Genomic DNA, 21,115 nt, shown 5'->3' on the forward strand with positions numbered 1-21,115 from the left:
ATACCGGTGCTTCGTTCAGTCCCGCCTCTCCGAAGATTCCGACCTTTGGGACCGGTCGCTCCAAGCGTTACCTCGACCACGTCCTCGAGCAGGAACAGCGCGAGGCGTCGCTGGCGAGCTCGCGGCGGTTCGGCGTCTCTCTCGATGCCCTCGTCGTCGGTATCGCCGGCGCGCACGCTCTCCAGCGATTCCGACAGACCGCACTCCTCCTCTTCCTCTGAAAACGACACCCAGTTTTACACGTCTACGTCCAACGGAATTGGAAGTGTAGTGTTGTAATAATAGTAACAATAACAACAAATCGAAACAAATGCAAATACATACAGTTTTGTTTGACAGGGTTGACAGGGTTAAAGATTTAGTTCAATAGCCAATACTATACACTAATTTCTAAAGAGAGGAACAAAAGCTAAATGAAACCAATTATTGGTATTAATACACATATACCAAATGAAAAAAATCGTTATTTCTTTATTCAATTATGAATTTATTTATTAGGTTTGGGAAAAAAGATACGCATTATAGTACCTTGTAATAAAATCTCTTTGGCTATACTATTTGTAACTGGCTGGTTTTGGTAGCATTAAAAGCTTAAATTTTATAGAAAATAATTCCAAATTCAAACTAGGAAATTGTGTGATTTTTATTTATTATTCGTACTATCAAGATGTGACAATCTAATGAAGATATTCGATACCTCACGAGCTCACTGAAACAAACCTAATGAACCGTGTACTCCTAGATAATTTGATGATACTGATTATGTAGGAGTCTCGGGGGACCTTGATTGGTACCTCCATTGGTGATTTTTGCTGCCGGATTTGCAAATAATATTTTATTTTTATTATTGTTTTGAAATTTGTAAACAATCCGACATTTTCTGCTTTACTATTGGTTATTAGAGATGTGACATTCTGCATAATAAAATCGGTATTTTAATTAATCGAATGTTTTTCATTGCATGAAAAATCGAGGAATAAAAAATAATAGATATTTTTGTTTATCTATTATCTCCTCATTTTTAAATTTTAAAGTTATAAAATAATCAACATTGAAATTAACCTAATTTCGTGTTGATAGGTTTTACGCGAAATCCTTATTAAATATATAATCGCAAACCGCCATTTCGAATGTGGATTTTGTCAAAAATAAAATTCATTTTTTCAAGTTTATTGTATTTGGATTTTTTGGAAACTTGGCTATATTTTACAATCGAATTAATTGTTTGACAACAATATTAATTAATATTTAGTAATTTAAATAATATAAAAACGGTGTAATATATAATAAACAAACATAACAGACGTCGTAAGACATTCAAAAAAATTAAAGTGGAAATGGGCCGGTAACATTGCACGCGTTTGTGATGACAGATGGGTCAAGAAGACTCTTACTTGGAAAGGTCCAGTGGAAAGAAAAGGAGATGACGCCCACCAGAAAAATTATAGAATTTTATATAGATATAGGAAGACATTAGCACTTAAGTGAAACGAAAAAAAAAATTAAAATCGAATAAAATTAACCCGAAAAGTTTGGAAAGTGTTTATTGAACAGAGCTAATGTATAGAGTACGAACTACGACTTCCTCATAGACTTTTACATTCGCAGCAATTCGTGAGAAGAGCTCTTAAGTGAATTTAGTATACAACTTTTAAAACTTTCTTATTTCTCGTAGCGTATCTTTTACGATGAAGGAAATTGTCAAGCGATAACACCGAGACCGGTCGTCAATTAAAACGTAATAAATTCGACACACTGAGACGACACAAGTGCTAAAACGCCGGGCCCAGTGACCCACTCACGAAAACCGGCCTCTGCGACTCATCTGGTCATTGCCACTACTGTTATACCAATTGGTGGCCCAACTTGTTGCACATACACAATACACTACTTTTAATTACATTCAAATACGATATGGCGTTATAATTAAAGCAACCGGGAAATCGAAGGCGAAAAAGTAGCTGCTTTGCCATATGGCAACGCAGTTAACCTCAATCTATGCCGAACTTTCGATTGGAATGAATTCCTATTAGATGATATCAAAGGTGACCCGCTTCCAAAATCTACATATAAAGCTAAATTTTCGGACTTGGGCATCTCGATTGAAAGCGTACTTGAGAAAATTGTTACAGTTTCGTACACCTTGATGTTAAACAAGTGTTTTTAATATACAGTTCGGAGTACCGTGAGAAGCGAAAAAAACTGTATAGTTTCCGGTGGATGCCACAATTATTAGACATCGAACCGTACACGCGAAGCGAACTTGCGACACATGGCGAGCCTCTCTCGACATTGAGAGACCTAGAAGATAAATGGTATTTTATGGGCAACCCATAGAGATAACATAACGGAGAGTCTCTATATCACATCTGATCATTATTACATTTATTTCGTGCTAATATCTGTGTAATTATAATAACACTGAAGCCGAAAAGCTTGCGAGGGTTTTTGTACCGCGTGGGTGTTGATAAGCAGCTAAGCTATGCCTTCGAATATCTTGAGTAAGACGATATAAGTCGATCGCAAACATAATGCATGTATTGGAGAGATGCGTTGGCTCAACTAACATGTAATTAAGAACAGAGACACACGCAGTGCTCCGGGTACGGAGGCGCCAGCACACTCGAGCCCGACCCACTTCCAAACTCTTCACAATGCTACTCGTCGGTCAATAATCACAAAAATCTCACGGATAATAATTCGACCCGCAGTAGAACGTGAACGTTTGTATCTTTACAAGTCTTTATTGGTCATCACCATCGCAGTATGGCGCCAGCGCCACCTCCCATTGAGCTTTCCATTTGAACATTATCTACATTATACACTTCAAAGTCCGTTCTGTGGAGCCGTATTTATTTTATAACGGAAGGTAATGAAAATAACGGGTTGGAGATTCTCGAGATGGGAGATTGTCAGCTCCTTTCTAGTTAGTTGTTAGAGCAAAGGAGCTTTAATTGATATGTAACAAACATAGATCTAAGTCGTAAACTTCTTAAATAAGAACGATAAGAAGATATAATTATTAAGTCTATTCTACACTTCAAAGGGCTCCAACTCTCGTTGGAATAATATGTCAGAGGTCACGTTGTATTCGGTTAACCGATGTGAAAAGTGGGGGTAAGCGTTGTTATTTTGACACGATATTGTTAGAGATCGCGAACAGAGAGAAAGGTCAACGAGGGGAAAGTTCAGCGGTGGCTGTAAGGTGCCTCGCCATTGTGAGCAGTAACAAACATGAGGGGCCCGTACTTTCATCTAGTTTTTGTACCTGATAGTGCGCAGGCACGACGACGGACTGTCTATTTAATCAAGATATGGGTTAAGGCAATTTTAATGTAGCCCCGTGTGTGCTGCGTATATTTACCGGTAAGGTTTCCGTTGGAGAGAGTCATGTCGGAGATGAGCGCCTCGAGGTCGGGAGAGATAAGTCGCTCCTCGTCATCGCCGTGCGTGTGGTCCAGAGCGCGGTACACCACCAGCCCCAAGCTCACTACCACCTGAAACGTAAGTCAACACTCATACATATGGCATTTAACATAGGTGCAATAGAATATGCGTAAATGCTAAGCGCAGTTTACTTAGTACGAAGAAGTGGTTTTGGCGGTGCGTTAGGTTCAGTATTAGTAACAGAGACTGACAGGCAAGAGGCGTCAGATAACACTCAATTGTATGCAAATATGCAGCCTGTTGTGTTGTTTCAGATACGCAACCAAACGCTACGCCAAGTTATAGCTAAAGCTAAAGAAACGCCATTATAAAAAATTGAATCTGCTTCGTTATTCTCCACTTTATGTACCCGTTAGTCAATATTTTACAAAACCTCTGGTATATGAAGCTCGGTACAAATTCCATCACTCAAATCATCAAAATATATTCACATAGGAAATAAAATGTACACCTATGAACGTTAAAAAAGAAATATATATTACGCCAAATGCTTCTAATACTACATTTCCTGCCAGTTCTCAAATGAAGGGCGTAGGAAGGAAAGAACTGGCAATAAACTCTCCGCCACTCTTTTTAATCGCTTACACAAATCGTTTTACACAATGTTTGTAAGGAGATGCAACCATTACACCATGTTCCGCATGACATCTTAAGTAATTAATAATAATAAAATAAATTAAACACAAAGATTTGTCGTCTATCAGCAGGAGGCATGGTGAAATAGTAGCACGCATATACAGTCTCTTGGGAACAACACGCAAATACGTAGTCAAAATAATTAACATCACCGCATACACGAATTCAAGTTCACCAGTCACCACAAGCAGCACCCGTTCACGAGTATGGCGCATGGCCAGCCATCGGCACCCTCGCCATATTTTAGGGAGAGACCGACGCTTCGACGCCGCCACAAGCACAATTTAAATGTGAACTTGGCTACATATGAAAATCATAATAATAAGAATTATACTGAAATAATTTGATACCACATGGATCACGGCTTGTTCCCACTTTACATTAGTGGATATTGACGATCGCCCCCAAATCTGGAAATGAAGCCGAGACATTCAGTCGCGCTACCTCTTTATGCTGGAGAAATTCAAATCCAAGCACTAGGATCGTTCAAATATTCATTTGTATAATAATAGGCCTTAGCAAGTAGCTTTTCTTTAACGCACGATTTTATTTATTTATTGACAACATTTGTATATGTCTAGGGCTTTCGTTGAAAAAACTTATACAATTGACTTGGAAAGAATTACTCGTTTTATGCAGCCTTGAGGTTGGTGCTCTAATTTTGTGTTTATTACGAGTGGTATAATTACGAAGGCTACTTTTCTCTTTAAAGATATCAATATTTTTCCGCACATATTGCCGTAAATGTATTGACTTGCCAAAGTCTAAATATGTAATTCTTTAAACTTCCTTCGAAATCAGTCCCCACTCAGATCGCTCTTATAGTCCGCTTTTGCACTACAAATATTGATTTAATGTCAGCTGCATTCTATCTAAAGTATTTTTTTCGTTATTATTTGAGCAGTACTACTTTTTACATTTGTAGTTACAAATTTAATACATTTTATCATCTTTTCGTTTAGATTAAGATTATTTGTATCAAAACAGTGAACTAAACTGGAGATGGCACTGTTTACATTCTCAAGTGACGGATTGCGCAAACAGTACTATCTCGTAAAGCTCCTTTCCAAAAAATGGTAGCTCATCATCTCAAAAGTAATCTATGGCCACTGGTTTCCTTCAATTATTGTTTGCTCGCAACCTCTGCTATTTGTTAGATATGTCAATTGAAATGATTCGGCTTATGTGAAGATGTCTCAGTGCGTCGTTTAAATCTTTATCCTAAGAAGGAACAAAAAATTATTATCCACGAAAGCCGAGCACTACACGAGTGATACGTAATGTCTACAAGCCACGCGGAGAAGCTCCAAGTGGCCACTGCCTTATATATTAATATATAAATATTTAAACAAATCTTTTATAAGATGAAAGCTGAAATGGGTATATCGTTGTAAGCAGCGACTTTTATAAAAAAAAAATCGGTATAAAGTTTACAATTGATCGATGATATATTTGAAAGATCAATATTAAAAAGCTTTCGCCAATCGATAAACGAAAGTAAAAGTGTATTCTAACTTTTACTTTAGTATAAGACATAAAAGAATTGCACGAGTCCAAATAAGGGGTACAGAAATCGAGGCTAGGTGCTGATTACTCACATTGACCAAAGACTTATTATTATTATTAATGAGTTATTAAGAAAATACAACATGACACATAGCGTTAATAAGTGTAAAAGTGTAAGCAAATCAACAAGTCCTTGCTTAATAAATTGCTAAAAAAACAAGTACTTAACTTTGAATTTACACAAATCTGTATTCCGACCACAAGGGCGCAACAGTTGACGTTCCTAATGACACCGAATACAAATGGATAAGGCAGGAAATAAACCAAACATAAGAATCTTAGTAACGATCATCACATAAGTAATATGTAGTTACATTAACGTCTAACGGTTAGATTAATCATATGAAAATTTTAATTGAATTATAATAATATGTACATAGCGCGCTATTTTTAACGAATTAAATATATAGTTATATAGTTTTTTTTGCCCCCTATTTTATAAAAAAAAAAAAGTAAACACATATTTTTAATGTACATTTTAGATTGATTATATTTCAACAGACTGCGACCTCCTTTTAAAACAAACTGGACCCCCTGCTTGAGAAAGAATGGTCTAACCTACAAGCAATAGAATGGTTTGTTGACATTGTACTCGAACGTAACTGAAACTAAAGAGCTTCGATTTCAACAAAGCCTCAAATGATTTACTAGCGAGAGCTGTTGTTGACGTCGGCCATCTCGGAAAACATATAAAAAACCTGTACCGTGCTATTATAATATGATCGGGTCGTGTAGAATTTTGCGATCATTGCGGAGGGGCGGGGCGGGTCGGCACAAATTCCACGAGAGAGAGTTTACCCGAACGACACAATATATATGGGTAATTGATAGCTTACGTTGCTATTTTCGATTTCGATTCCTTTTCCAGCAGCCCGGCTAAATATAATTAAATAACTGTGTCAACCGATACCTACTATTACTGCCTCACTCTTCGACAATGTTGACGTTGAAAAATTAAAATGAAAGGACCCAAAAGCCACGCGAGGAGTCTGCAAACAATAAGTATTCATCATAATTGCAATCGTATGCAGGTATGTGGCAGTCGGTGCATTCCAGTTGTCAGCTGTCGCACAAAAAGAGGGCATTACTGAGGCACGCGTCGTGAAGCAGCTGAGTGGCAACTTGATCTCTTTTTGCAAATATAACAGCAGCTGACTAGTAGCATCGGGCATCACCTGACCTTCTGCTGGTCTGAGCAAGCAGCAACCTGTTCTAAGACAAATGTTCTCAATTAAACTGACATTAGCCACCAACAAATGAGATATGTCTATAGCGAATTATAAACTTTTATTGACTGGCCTTAATCTCACAGGAGGTTCTAAACCGGTTTTGGCAATGTTATAAAGCGAAACTACTATAAGCCAATAGCTAATTCAAAGACGCTCAAAAGTTCTTAAAATTATTGACGATTACATTGCTAGGCGTACATTGGCTTGCACGCACTCGGCCTTGACCGTAACCGCACATGCGCTGGCGCACATACGCTAGTTACACGCACGTTTTATTATTAATATTACTCATAAACATACATTAAATGTTCGAATTTTAATAGTAAAATTATGTAAAACGTAGAGAAATTTATAAATGCGTTCCAAGCCGGGCTCCAATAATATAGAAATTAAAAGCCTATAAACCGTGTAACGTCAGTTATTAATCTAACAGAACTCTTCCATTTGCATAACGACATTACCGAAATTGGCATAGTTAAGCCGCCGAGACAAATGCTAGATGAGACGCGGCTAATCAGCGCACCGATATAGTGGCCGATTGGTCACGTCGGATCGTGGCCCATCGCTTATCGAATATGCTAGTATTACATAGAGATTGTAAGGAGATAACCAATCTTACTTTTAGTATAAAACGTGTGCAACAGATACGACTAGTTTTGAAAGACTATTGTTATTTTAATACTTAATTGCAGTGTTTCTTCCTACCCGTTGCATACGGGGCGGGCCAGTTATTTGAAATGACGAGGCACCGCTCAAATATGACACAAATTGAAAACGTGTCCACTAAATACTTAAGCCGGCATTAACGGGTATCCCTAATAATACGAGTCGATTCAATCTGTGGCTGATGTCGAGCCAATGATGGATAGCTTATTGAATTATAAGCGGGGCTCAATGTGCGCCACTGTAATCATAATATTCCGCTAACAGCTTAAGCCTCTAATGACGTAGGTAATGTAATTTAACAAAAACATATGTTAATGTGAGAGTAATGATCTCCCATACCATGTATTATCCTAACAGAAGTAAATTATTACAAGAAGCAGGGTTATTAACATCGGACATTATTGAATACTTAATACTGCAACACTTCCTCGTAGAAAAGACTTCACCGCTACCGTATTTCCCTTACTCGTTTTCAGTCCTGCAATCGGTTGGCTTATATTTCATTTACCGCAAGCAGAGCGATTGAACTCAGATCGTTATCCATAGAAACAACTTCACCAGGTACTTCGAATGAAACTGGAGTTTTAAGGAACCTACCATCGGTAAGTAGTCACCGAGGCGCAGATTGTTGCTTATAGTCAGTTACACAACGTGTTTCTCGCAGCAACAGCCGCCAACTTCCGCCGCGGCCGTTACCATTACATTTCCTGCGACGTTCTCCATTGTTTCGCACCAATTACTTCCCACCAATAAGTGCTCCACTTTGTTGTTTTACTCGTATCTTCTGTTCTCAAGATATTCCACATTAAAGTACTTTGAAGTAAATTCAAGATAACACGGTGCTGCAAGGTCCAACACACCTCTGGGCACTTATTTTGCCTAAACCAGTAGACTTGCACCTGTACATATCGCTACCATTATCGGTATATATTAAGTAAGGTAATAACGGAGTGTTTGTGGAGTGTTTGCTCAAAAATAGTTTTAAATAGAGTTTTACTAACCTCATATTCTGATTTAATTCTAGGCCTGCTACTGTCATCTGAAACAAAAACCCATTTTTATATTATGTGTAATAAACATTCATTTTTGACGCATTCGACACAAACACGTGTCTTATATATAGTACGAGGATCAGCGCGAGCCGTGATGTATAATATTTTATTTCGAAACACGGGACACTGTAGCAGGTGGAATTTGAGTTCTAAACGTATAAATAATGATATTTCAAAAGGTATTAATAAATATTGTGTACCTGCTGAATGCTGCATTCCCTGAATACATATACAATACATACAAGTTAAAAAAACACCTGCCGAATTTAGTGCACATTCAAGACCTTTAAACGAGGCAATTGAAGCTATTATCTTGCGATAACTACAGAATACGCGATGGGGACTTAATTTATCCTACTCTTACATTGCAAATATATATAATATTATTAATGGCACTGGTGTAACCAATGTATTACACCCTTACAATGTTTCAAAGGTAATTGAAATATCAGACTGGCTTTTTATTTTAAATCTGTATTTTAGCATGGTCGTTGTGTGACGATTTTGTGGATTTATATAATTAAAATCATTCAATACGATATTATTTTTAATAAAAGTATTAAGTTGATATAGTATCTAAGTTCCTAAATCATAATACCTATAGACAAGTGTGTAGTTAGTAAGAAATTTCGATTCCACAACCTGAGTGGGGAGGAAAATCAAATGTAATTCAATTCAGAACAGTATTGAATCAATTGACAGCATTGGCAGCGCAGGCATGGTGTCTCCTATTACACAAACCCATGGCCATTTGCTCAATGTATGTAGCGAGCGCTCAGTTCCACTCTACTAACCACTGCATTATGCTCACAACCAGGCGACACCGCGCTCATTGCCATCCTCCGACGGGTCAACGACCACACATGTTATAAACATGGTATCGTGCCTTTCGGACTTTATTCAAATCTTTTAACGATTAAAATATACGAGTTTTGCTTACTATTTATGCAAGTTTATCGGAACCCGTGCCCCGCTCACCCTGGTGTTGTTCTCAATCGAAGAAGCTTTTGAGTTTTACTTTTGTCTAACTAAAAAAGTAGTGTAGTTTATACAAACTAATAACAATCTTCTAACGGTAGTTTTCATAGTGATTTTAAATTAAATCAATCGATTGCACGGCTCATGTGATCAAAGATATTTAAAATATCCAATACTTTTTGGTGAAATTACAATAATAATAATAAAAAATCAATGCATTAACAGCGTGTAATAGTATATTCACTTACTTGCCGACACGACTACTAATTATCGGTTTCTTGCCACATATTTTGCAACGAAAACGACGTAATAGAGCGGTCATGCTACACGCAAGGCTGAAGTAAAGAATAACTTATGATTTCGCGAAAACTATCAATACAATATCACAAAATGATTCAGTATTGCAATAGTGGGCGGAAATATCCGCATCATATATATATTTATCACATATTTTGTATACATATACGATTACGAAGAGTTCAATGGATTAATGTTCATAGTTGTCAATTCAAGTTTGTGGACGTACTTTCAATAAAGAAAAAACCTTCCGCCGGAAATCTATAACAACACAAATATCACGCGTTTGATAGCTTTCAGCTTCGAAGCATCGCTTAAACTGGTTTCACTGTGCCCTGGACACTCTTAGACACGTTATATCATGACAAGATCAGTACAGCATTTGTCGTATAAGATATCGCAAATTGGTGACTAATGACAGCATACGCTAAATAAAAATTACAAGGTTGAACGGATGAGGCTCACAATCGCGAAAAACCACACGTGAATCGTCCAATTAAATAAAATAAAAATAATCCTATTGCGAATGAACATTAGTACCAACTGAAAACCGTAACTAGGTTCACACGAATACACGGATTAATAAGAACAATATTGTATTTAGTCGGTTGACCTAATTTTGAGATCACGATAAGATAACTACAACACGGGCAGGAGGTCGCGTTGCAAGGACGCGCAGCTGAATTTAAAACGCTGTGGATGATGTGTGCTCGTCGTGCCTGCGGCGGGCAGAGGCTCGAAAGTCAATTATGAGAGTGCCAGGGAAATATAGGACGCGGGCTTTCTCTGCGTATGGGCCGCAACGGCTAATTATGACCCGCCGCCTGCAGACACGCTGGGAACCTGCTCAATGCAATTATTTGACTGCTCTCTCTTGAATTATTGACGTAAAATGACCGCCCATTACTTATCCACGATGTGCCTGACGGCCGACCGCAAGTTCTGGCACATTACAATCGTCGAACTACTGACATATTGTTGTGGTTTCGGCCACAGTCACGAGTTCGACCGGAGCTGTCTACTTTTTGAGGTGACATAAATCAGTCGAAGGAATCTTCTCAGCGGCATTCGTTGGCACATTTTCTTGAATAGAAGCGACACGAAAAGACACTAGAGCCGGAAGATGGATTTCACATGAACGGCAATTGTGTTGTTACTTAATATAAACAAAGAAATCTAGTTCCGGGCGGATGGTGTCGCTATCGCAGACGCATCGCTTTGGCAACAAACACAGACCTGCAATTTAACCATTTTAAATGTTAAGCAATGTGAGCTTGCCAGACATTAAATTGCCAATTTTGCAAGAATTTCTAGTACAGAAATTATTTCAAACGGATTCACCTGTTTATGTATGAAATGATAACACACAAGATTGCTTTCGTCTTTATCGTGCAATGCAAATGTGTGCAAGCCGCAAAACAATTATATTCATTTTCACACATTTTCTAGATTTTTGTTTACATATAATATACACGGGCATAATAGTATTATTATAAGTGTAATGTATTGAATTAAGACACGAACTTTTTGCTATAAGCAGAGGAGGCAACTATTGTGCATGTAACACATCATTATGCTAGCTCATGGACCAGCATCATAGTATGTATTTTGATTTAGTCCGTAAATAATTTAGTCTATATATATTGAATCCAAGAGTAAGTATGGAACTATTAAAATGTCGTTTAACGTGAATAACATTCAGTACTAATGACATATAAAAATAGACGTTAATGTTACCTTATCCAAGATCTAATGTGCACGGGGCGGAACCTGGGAGCGTTCCCACGGGACGACCCTCCTCCGCGAACTGCATTACCATTGTTGTAACAACAAATCCCTATCAATTATATGTAGCATATCATAATATATATTTTTCTATATCATTACTAATCGGATTTAGATTGACTCAACTCGCGTTGAGTAGAAACAAAAATGATGTAAAAATAAATTGTATTTCTAATTAAAAACTAAAATAATATTAATAATTAGGAGTATTTTTTTTAAGATCGGGTTTATTTAGGCGAAACGAAATTGAGGCCAAGTTTAGTAATGTGGAATTCAACTTACTAGAAATACTTACTATTAATTACGTCGTAACTTGTAAAAATACATAGGCTTTTATATACACAAAGGCCACATTTACGCTGAACCAAACCAGCACTGAAAGACCATAAATTACAAGTGAGCGATTGTCCGCAGATTTAATAAAAGGTTTTAATAGGTTCTGTAGAGCGGAGCGTGGGAAAAGTGAGTCCGGCTGATGTGCACACAGCGAAGGCTTGGGTTGGGCTGACGTTGAGTTCACACACACTTAGCGCTATTTATAACATTCATTTTATATTAGGACTGTTTGTTTATATCAGGGGGATAGTCCAGTCACGACAAAAAGGCCACCGTAAATTATATACGTAGGCCCAATGTTCGTCGGTGGAGTCGACTGCCTAGACGTTGCCAACCCACGCGATACATGGTTATGATGTGTCATTTATTCGCTTAAAGAGTGATATTTCAGTGTACTTATGGCAAGAAAGTCCAGGCAGGTCAAATATGTTTAAATATACGTACGTCAGTTATACGAAAAACAATAGAATATGTTAGTAGAAAATCTTTTAGATTTGAGTATTGTTAGCGAAACTTGGTCACGTGTAATATCGAAGCATATTGCGGCAGCAAGACTGACATTGACATTGCAAGAGCGATGGCCGCGACGGATGCGTAACTGTTGCGTAACAGCATTTAGTTGCTCGTAAATGATTTTTATTCACCTCAAGCACTCCCCACGCGTAACAGACGCCGTGTGACTAATACTCACATAACAGATCGTCAAAAACACTGACACTACTGCGACTCAATTAATTCTCTTTAACTAATCGTATGGACATTATACACATTAGGCCGTATTATGGCCGTGAAAGTTCAAGTGAGTCCCATTACGTATTTTTTCTCGTGTCTCAATTTTGCTCTTAGATATTCACTTGTGTCCAAAAAAAATAATTTACTTAACGCACATTCTATAATAAAGATTAATATAACATAACAATATTGAAATAAATATAAGAAAACACCGAATGAAGTAATAAAGTAAACCAAATCAAACCAGTATCTTTTAATATATATATGGCTCTAAATAAATGCATTATGCTATTTGTAAAATGCAATCTATGCGTAATATAAAGCTTGTCTTAGGATTCACTGCTTCTAAATAAAACATTTGTATTGGATAACTCATTCGTAACTCATAATGCCCCACGTAACCACCAATAAAATCGAATAATTAATAATAAATGAGGAATAAACGCTAACATCTGAAACTACACAAATATCATATATGACGAAAGTGTTCCTTTTTAAAAGAATTCGCGACAGACTTATATGCTATATCTTTTATCAAAATATATATCTACATTATTCCACTCAAGTATTTAATTTTAAACGAAATTGTCTTTGATATTGATCAATGAATACCCATGCAATAATTACATGGGATATGTCACGGGATAATAGTCCCGAAGGGATAAGCAGAGACCCACGGATCTCATCTCGCTACGGTCCTGACATACCTCACTCTTACTCATTCACTATCATGACATTCACGATGCATGCTCGTTGGTCGTATGGGATATAACGTGGCCCAGAAAATATAGCCGAATTCAAGTTATGAATCGTTCGTTCATTTTATTTGAATCGATTTGCTGAAAACAGCAAGTTTTTAGTGGAAAAACACCAATAAAAACGCATCTCACGTTATCACTGATTCCATGACCATGATCGATGTGTTGTTAAATTTGATATATGATGAATTAGACCTTTGTTCAATTATTTTAATATCAACACCTATGCTTCCAAAAATCTAAAACATGTAAAGCGGTGAAAGTGGTGATAAACTCGTAATAAAATTGAAACGGTCGGTCACGCAGGTACAGATCCTTTGATTAGTGATTATATGTACTTTTATTCCAACAAAAACAAAGTCATAGACACAGCGAGTATACAGGGGTTTTGTTAGGAGGCCGTGACGCGTGAGCGAAGTCGGTTCACAAATGGCAGTACGGTGAATTTTCTATGGATATCAAAGAGGGCACTCCGCAATTTCTTGGTCAGCCAAACCGTAGCTAGAAGGCCCATAGACACCCCGACGGCCATTATAGGGAGGCTGCTGTGGGCTTTAAGCAATGTATTTTTAGAGAATACCTTGTATCCATACACTGTGAGTAGTGGCACGAATAACCGCGGGCAACATAGGTTTACTAAGACATACACATATGTAAATGTATAAATATTATATTGTCGGTATATGAATTGCGACATACGCACAAACGTAGCCTACAACAGCAGCCAACCTTCGGGTGACAATTAATGCGAAATGATGTATTCCGTAACTGATATCGATGACGTGTTCAGTATCGCAATTCGCGACCCACGTTATTTGGAAAGTTATTTTACATCTAAAAGAATCAAGATGTTAGGGCTATATACTTGTTGAAGGTATTTGTGACGTTTCCTATGTAATTTGTATTCTTTACGACGTATATATCAGTTCTCAATGCTCGGCGACCGTTGCCTTCACACTGCTGATAAGATAATCCTTTATTATTAGATACTTACCTACACTTATATTATTTTCATAATGTTTTATACTTAATTAAATTGCGTCACATCGTATTGATAAGATAAACGCAAAATATAAAATCAAGCCTCGAACCAAAGTCTCAATATCGGTAACTCTATTTACCGATAGGCAAATATTCTTAAATCAATGATACCTCACTCAAAGGTCGGCGGTGGCTGATAGCGCATTGAAATACCTACTGCGATTAGTGCCGAAAAAAGATATGCCTTTAAAGACAGCGTATTATTACGCAATTTAAAATGCACACGAATATGCACAATTAAAAGAACTCGTTTTAGTAAAGTTTAAATAAAGTTTTTCAACTACATATTATAACGAGTGCTTTGGGTTGCCAGGTCGCCAACGTTTAAGATTTCCAGTACGAGTATTACCAGTTACCAATATAGGTACGACAAAGAAACTGTGTGTAAAAAATTAAGCTTTTTTTTTATTATTACCGTATTAAAATTCTATTGTAATAAATATAAGTTAAATCGAATTCCAAATCAGTCCAAGTAATTTAATATTAATCTGTCAAAATTAAATTATAGATAAACATTTATCAACATTTTAAAATTCTAATAAGTCTTTTCAAAGCAAAAAAAACAATCTAAACCAATCAAAACTTCATCTCATTAAGTTAAGCCATAAAAATAATTTGAGAATTTAGGTGGCGGAAAGCAGCCTTAAAAGCTCAAGTTCAAAGTTTCTTTCAAAACGCAGTTGTAAAAATCATTGCTTTAAATTAAATTTTGCAACCAACATTTTAGCTACGGTGTCAACATGTAGTCTGTTGCGTTTGTTTTGACCATTGCTGACCTATCGAAATGTGAAAAGCCTAACGAAAGCCGGATAAGCTGGATGCCGTTTATTTTGCCGGACAATTCCGGCAATCAAAAATCCTAACTATGTCCGGCTTTATCAGGGCGCCTGGTCAAGCTACCGGTGCATATCGAAAGAGAATAACTTTCTGAGCGGCCTGACCCCTTGTCCTTGCGTAGATGTGAGGTCCATCTGCATCTTCTACCGCATCTTTTACCGTGAAGTGTTTGGATTAATACCCACGCAGCTGAGTTTCATTGTTTCAGAGTTCTAAGAATTGGTATTCCTATAAGGCAAGTAATGCACTTTTGAGCCTTCTGGCATTGCAGGTGCCTGAATGGGCGGCGGTTACACTCAGATGAGCCTCCTATCGTTTTAACATATGTTCCATATAAATACATCAAATACGATTCCCAGTAAAGACAAGTACTAACCACCAAAGTCTACCTGTTAGGAATTGTAGCAATGCTCGTGAAATGTTGGTGTCTGAAGTGACACTTTGAGGTCGCCGGAGGACGGGAAATTGAGGAGGGAGATTAGAATCGATGTTGACCGTGACCCGCCCTAATGGATCCGCTAACACAACACAAAAAGTCATAGAGACAGCGAAGATGTAACCATTTCGTTTCGTAAAATAAATAAATTTAATTATTTTTTGTAACAAAAATCATAAACGCTGTCGATTTATACCCAACGTCGGGCTTTAACTAAAAATGGAGTGGAGTTATAAAATAATTAAAATATTCATTCAAATCAAATAACCTGTTATAATTAATACATATACATATATATTTGTAGTATAGATAAGTTTTTTTAAACCTTGAAAAAATTTATTCATATTTATTCTAGAATTAATTTTATCGACATTAAAGATTCACATGAAGCCGCGGTTTTTTTTTAGAAATTCACGCAGGGCACGGTAATATATCCCGTTTCTTACGACATAACTCAACGTCATTATCATGTTTTGCTCTTTATATTTGCCGTTGTGTGATAATACATATAGCCCTACTCGATAAATTATGAGTATCCAACACAAAATATATAGCCTAGGTAACTTAAAATTTTTAAAAATAGCAAATGAATACTTTAATATCAGAAATATGCGGTATCATGATTATAGGTAGAAATTAATTTACACCAAACAACACTAATAACATTAGTAATAATTATAACACGCAAAGGAACTTTATTGAATTTTCACTTCAATGACTATGTCAACTATTATTGCCTGCTGAGAAAGAAAACGTTAAATCAGTAGTAAACGTATACATATTAACAACGAATACATTTACTGTTACAAAAATTAAGCTACATAATAAGTTATGATTTCCGAGTAATCTGTAGGTACCTATTTGTTTTGTAAAATGTTCTGTGATAACAAATTTGTTGACCATTTCGCATCAACGTGACAGATAACGTGAAATTTTATAGAATCGTCTGCAATAATTACTTAATTACTATGTTCGTAAGTGGAATGTATTTAAGGCAGATGCATGCAGCCTACCTGTGGGGTCCAGCAGCGTGTCGGGGTGCACGGAGCCATCGGCATGCAGCAGGAGATGCGAGGGTCGCGTTGGCAGAAAGCAGGCGGGCGGCGGCGAGGTGCCAGAAGACAAACACCGCTGGAAGCAGCGCGCCGCCTGATGGCACAGTGCCCACGCATGTTCCTCGCTTACGTTGGAATTGAACGCCTGCAGGATCTGCTGCAGCGACACCCGCCCGCCTGCGTCCAGCGCACATACCGTGCTCATCTTCACGTGGCCTACCTCGTACAGCCACCCTGCCCCATTACAACACTTTTCTACACTCAAACTTGCACTGTAACCGCTTTTACACTAAGAGTTGTCAGGTTGTTAGGACATTGAAATTTTATATTCTACACGGTCATAATAAATCAAACTTTATCGCTGAACACCCCGAAATCAAAAATGTCTCAAACTGTCACTTTCGTTGATTTGCGATTTCGTAACATGAATTTTTATTTCCAAACTCTTCTGGATCACTGAGATCGCGAAAGCGCGTGCGCGGCTATCGCTCGTGCAGCTCAACAGAATACACAAACATCCTTATCGGCGTGTTCAACCGAACTGTTGAGCAGTGTTGCCAACGCCCGCTCCCGCTTATCTCCCGCTCACGAGAGCGCGCTGTAGAATTGAAAAAGCGCTAGATATTACTGTTTTTTTGTACAAGGTAAAAACACCTTTTGTGTATTGAATATATTTAAAGGTCGCACATATTTATTTCATGTGTTACAATCCAAATAATGGTGTAAAATAATACATGTATATATAATGAAATGACATTTCATTGATTCGATTTTGACGCGCTTTTATAAGTTGTCTGTGGAAATTGGTAGGCGAACGGAACGGATTTATTACACGCAGAAATCAACTTGGCGTTGATGTCCGTGGAATGTCCTTCCCCTCCCACCACACCCCACTACCTACCGCTTTTGCCTTTGACGCTTCAGTACGATCAGTAAATTAAATACAACCGTTACCCGTGCACGTCTTTAGGTTTTTTACGTTGTTATTGCAAGATGCATCTTTTGAAACAGCGAGCACTTCTTCGTATAACATCGTTATGCAACAATCGTCTTCGTCGCATGAGGCAAAATTATCTACACTGGGTAAAAAGAGAAAAAAAGTGCCAGAAAAATAAAGTTGGATAGCTTTGATCGGATTATTAGAAATATTATAAATAGCTTTTACTCGGTAAAAACGGAAATTTCAAAAAATTCTCGCTGTTCTGTATAATAGACTGGCAGGTATTTCTCGGGAAGTTGTCGATGAGTAACGGAACAAACTTGTCTAAAGTCGAAACTCTAATACGTGAAGTCTCGGACTGGGGTAGACTAAACCTTATTCAATTTAACCAAGAAGACACAAATTTGCGCGTATTCTGCGAAAAAAAGCGTTTGTCGCTACTCCTCTTTTCTAAAACACTCTTCTTAAAGCCACAGCCAGCATCGGAATACTTGGCGTTGACATATCAAACGACGTTCAGTTTCGGGGTCATTTGGAGGGAAAGGCTACCGTTATAAAACGCAAATACAGCTCCTTCCACTTGACCGTATTCAACCTGTATTCAACCTATATTCGCCTGATTACGTTTGTGATCCATCTCGGGTCAGCTAGTTCCTCGGAACAACTGCATCAGGCGCGTAGCAGAGAACAGAGAAGTGGGGTCACTCTGCATCTTAGTGTAGGAGAGTGTTCAGAGGAGTTGTTCGGATTAATACCTGCAGCTGAGTTTCATCATCGGACGTCGAGGCAGAATACAAAGTTCCATCCGTATCATCTCGACGTCCGCCGTTTCACGACTGAGCGTTTTTTAAGGCAAGGCCGCGCACCACCGCTATGTGGGACCAGCTGCCCACTGAAGTATTTCCGAACCAATTCGACTTAGGGTCCTTCAAGAAAAGAGCGTACCAATTCTTAAAAAGCCAGCAACGCACTCGCGAAAGTGACAATGATAGTGACAGCTGCTCAGAATACACGGGCAGTGAATCTGAATTATCAGGAGTTGAACCTATTATGAGTGAATAACAGGCGATGTCAACGTTGTCTGTACTTTTTTATTTTGTCATTTTATTAAAAAATAAACTAAATTTGTTTTATTAACCTATGGATATAGAACTATTACCAAAAGTATAACTACATTTAACGCCCTTATTGATAACCGTTGATATTATAAATAATCAATAGATACCTACTAACGCGGGTGTCGAGGGGCCTTAAAGATTGTTTGAATTTTTATGCAGTTAGTACATCACTATGACGTCATTACAGCGAGGTGCCTATTTAACTTCTGCGTGTAGTACGCTATAGTAATTTTTGAGAGTGTGGAGAAGATATTGGTGACCTCGACCATATTTTCTTTTCTTGTTCCCAATATGGCCGCACCTACTTTTTGTATCCTTACAATTATTACATGTTCCGTTTCCGACTAAAATCTCCTATCTTTTAATACTTTATTATAATGACGTACAAATTATTTTGTGCATTATATTGTTATAAATAACTTGTAGAGAGATATATTAAAGAAAATCATTGAGAAGATATCAGTGAACTCCAAGTGTTATTTCTTTGTATTTTCAGAGAAACAATCTGTGGTCTATTTTGAAAATCCTCCATATTATATGTTAGGCCGCCTTCAAATATGCCGCGCTACTAGTGCATTACTGTTGCTAGGTTTGAGTACATAGTTTCACGATGGACTCTGACGAATAAACACTGCTCTTAGTGTTACTATTAAAAGTAATAAGGATTAATTTATTTAGCGCAGAAGGAGATTTGTCACGCCAAATAATTGTGTTAAAAATATACTTACAATTTACATGCTTTATTTTTTTCACATGAGGTTGTGAAATTCTCAATAAAATTAATGCACATTTCTTCTCATGCCTTTTTCTCTTTAATTTTATTTCTGTACTTGTCGGGGCTCGAATCCCATATAGCTGAACGATTCTGAACCTCATCGATAAATTCTTCAACTTGATTTTTTGTTCATGTTTAGAATTGTACAAAAAAAAACTAGTCGATCGATGAACTGATGTGAGGCCGCAGCGCTGCAACCGCTCGGTGTTTGTTTACGTAAATTTACAAATTAGCGCAATTAAAAAAAAATAGTTATTTTAAGATGCTTAATCAGTTGATGTAACAACACATATAGTACTTATGTAATTTTTTAATATTCTATAAATTGTACGAGGGCGAGGGTTAAATTTGGATGAAATATCTGTTTTGGTACCCTAGTTCCACATTAACAAATTATGAATATGACAACACTGACCCGCACGATTCTGCCACAGACTAGTAAGACTAAGGACAACTACTACAGTAAACAGTTGACTGGAAGCAGTCTCTCAACATACTTTATTGCATTTAAGACTCTCTGAGTCCCATTTTGCTGTTGAGAAGTCTTAATATTTAAAATCTTTATGTAGTTTACTTACTTCTTATGTTACCACTCAAATGGTAACCTAAGTAATTCCGTAACACTTCTTAAAATCGAGTTAATATTCTCTAATTGCCGTCAACAATTGTTTACAATAAATATTTATCATTGGGTATCTCATCTTAGCATGTGTACCCATGTATGAAACAATAAATTTAATAGACAAATCTTACGTATACAACTATAGGCCAATTTGTATTGTAAACACTTTTGCTAAAGTATTTGAACGCGTCATATACAATAAAATATATAGTTTTATTAAACCCATACTTGTTCCAGAGGTTTGTATCACATAAATCTACGATCACTTACCTTTCTGAATATACTTATTATCTTTATGAGGCAATAGATAATAGAATGCAAATTGACGTCATCTATACTGTCTTTCAGAAGGCGTTTGACAAAGTTAACCATGAGATTCTTATTTCCGAATAACTTCCACTTCATCCTTTTTGTAATCCTAGAGTTACACACGTATCTTTCGCTCGCTTATCTCACAACTTAATTACTAACATTAATGAGAATATTGATATATTTTACAACCATAATTACGGTAACTAGGAAGTCTACTAAATATTGTGTATCACACTCTTAATGAGGCTTAAGTTTGTTTAGTTGATATTTTTTATTTTATGTACGTGTGTAAATTTGTGAAGTCATATTTTCTTGTATATTTTAAGCATACATGTTATTTTAGGACTTTTTTTTATATCACAAAATACATTGTGATCCGCACTAGTCAACCAACCACACAGAAACCCAAACGGTAATCCTATTTAATATAATGAAATATAAATGAATAAATAAATAAAATTAAATATGATAGGGATCTTTTAGTTTTATTCTCAACA

General features: G+C 37.0%; 1 protein-coding gene across 4 annotated transcripts in view; it reads right to left on the reverse strand.

The window, feature by feature from the left end:
* LOC123706761 (protein spire) overlaps positions 1-17,376 on the reverse strand; it is a 28,870-nt gene extending 11,494 nt beyond the window's left edge. For all 4 annotated transcript variants that reach the window (XM_045656168.1, XM_045656167.1, XM_045656166.1 and 1 more), the window contains exons 1-4: positions 16,810-17,376; positions 8,546-8,583; positions 3,365-3,497; positions 72-217 (exon numbers count right to left, since the gene is read on the reverse strand). In XM_045656168.1, the coding sequence (XP_045512124.1) occupies positions 72-217; positions 3,365-3,497; positions 8,546-8,583; positions 16,810-17,056 (564 nt within the window). In that variant the 5' untranslated portion in view covers positions 17,057-17,376. The remainder of the gene's footprint in view (positions 1-71; positions 218-3,364; positions 3,498-8,545; positions 8,584-16,809) is intronic.
* Positions 17,377-21,115: the final 3,739 nt, after the last annotated feature.

Source organism: Pieris brassicae, chromosome 3 (assembly GCF_905147105.1).
Source record: "Pieris brassicae chromosome 3, ilPieBrab1.1, whole genome shotgun sequence".
In the NCBI taxonomy this organism is placed as follows: domain Eukaryota; kingdom Metazoa; phylum Arthropoda; class Insecta; order Lepidoptera; family Pieridae; genus Pieris; species Pieris brassicae.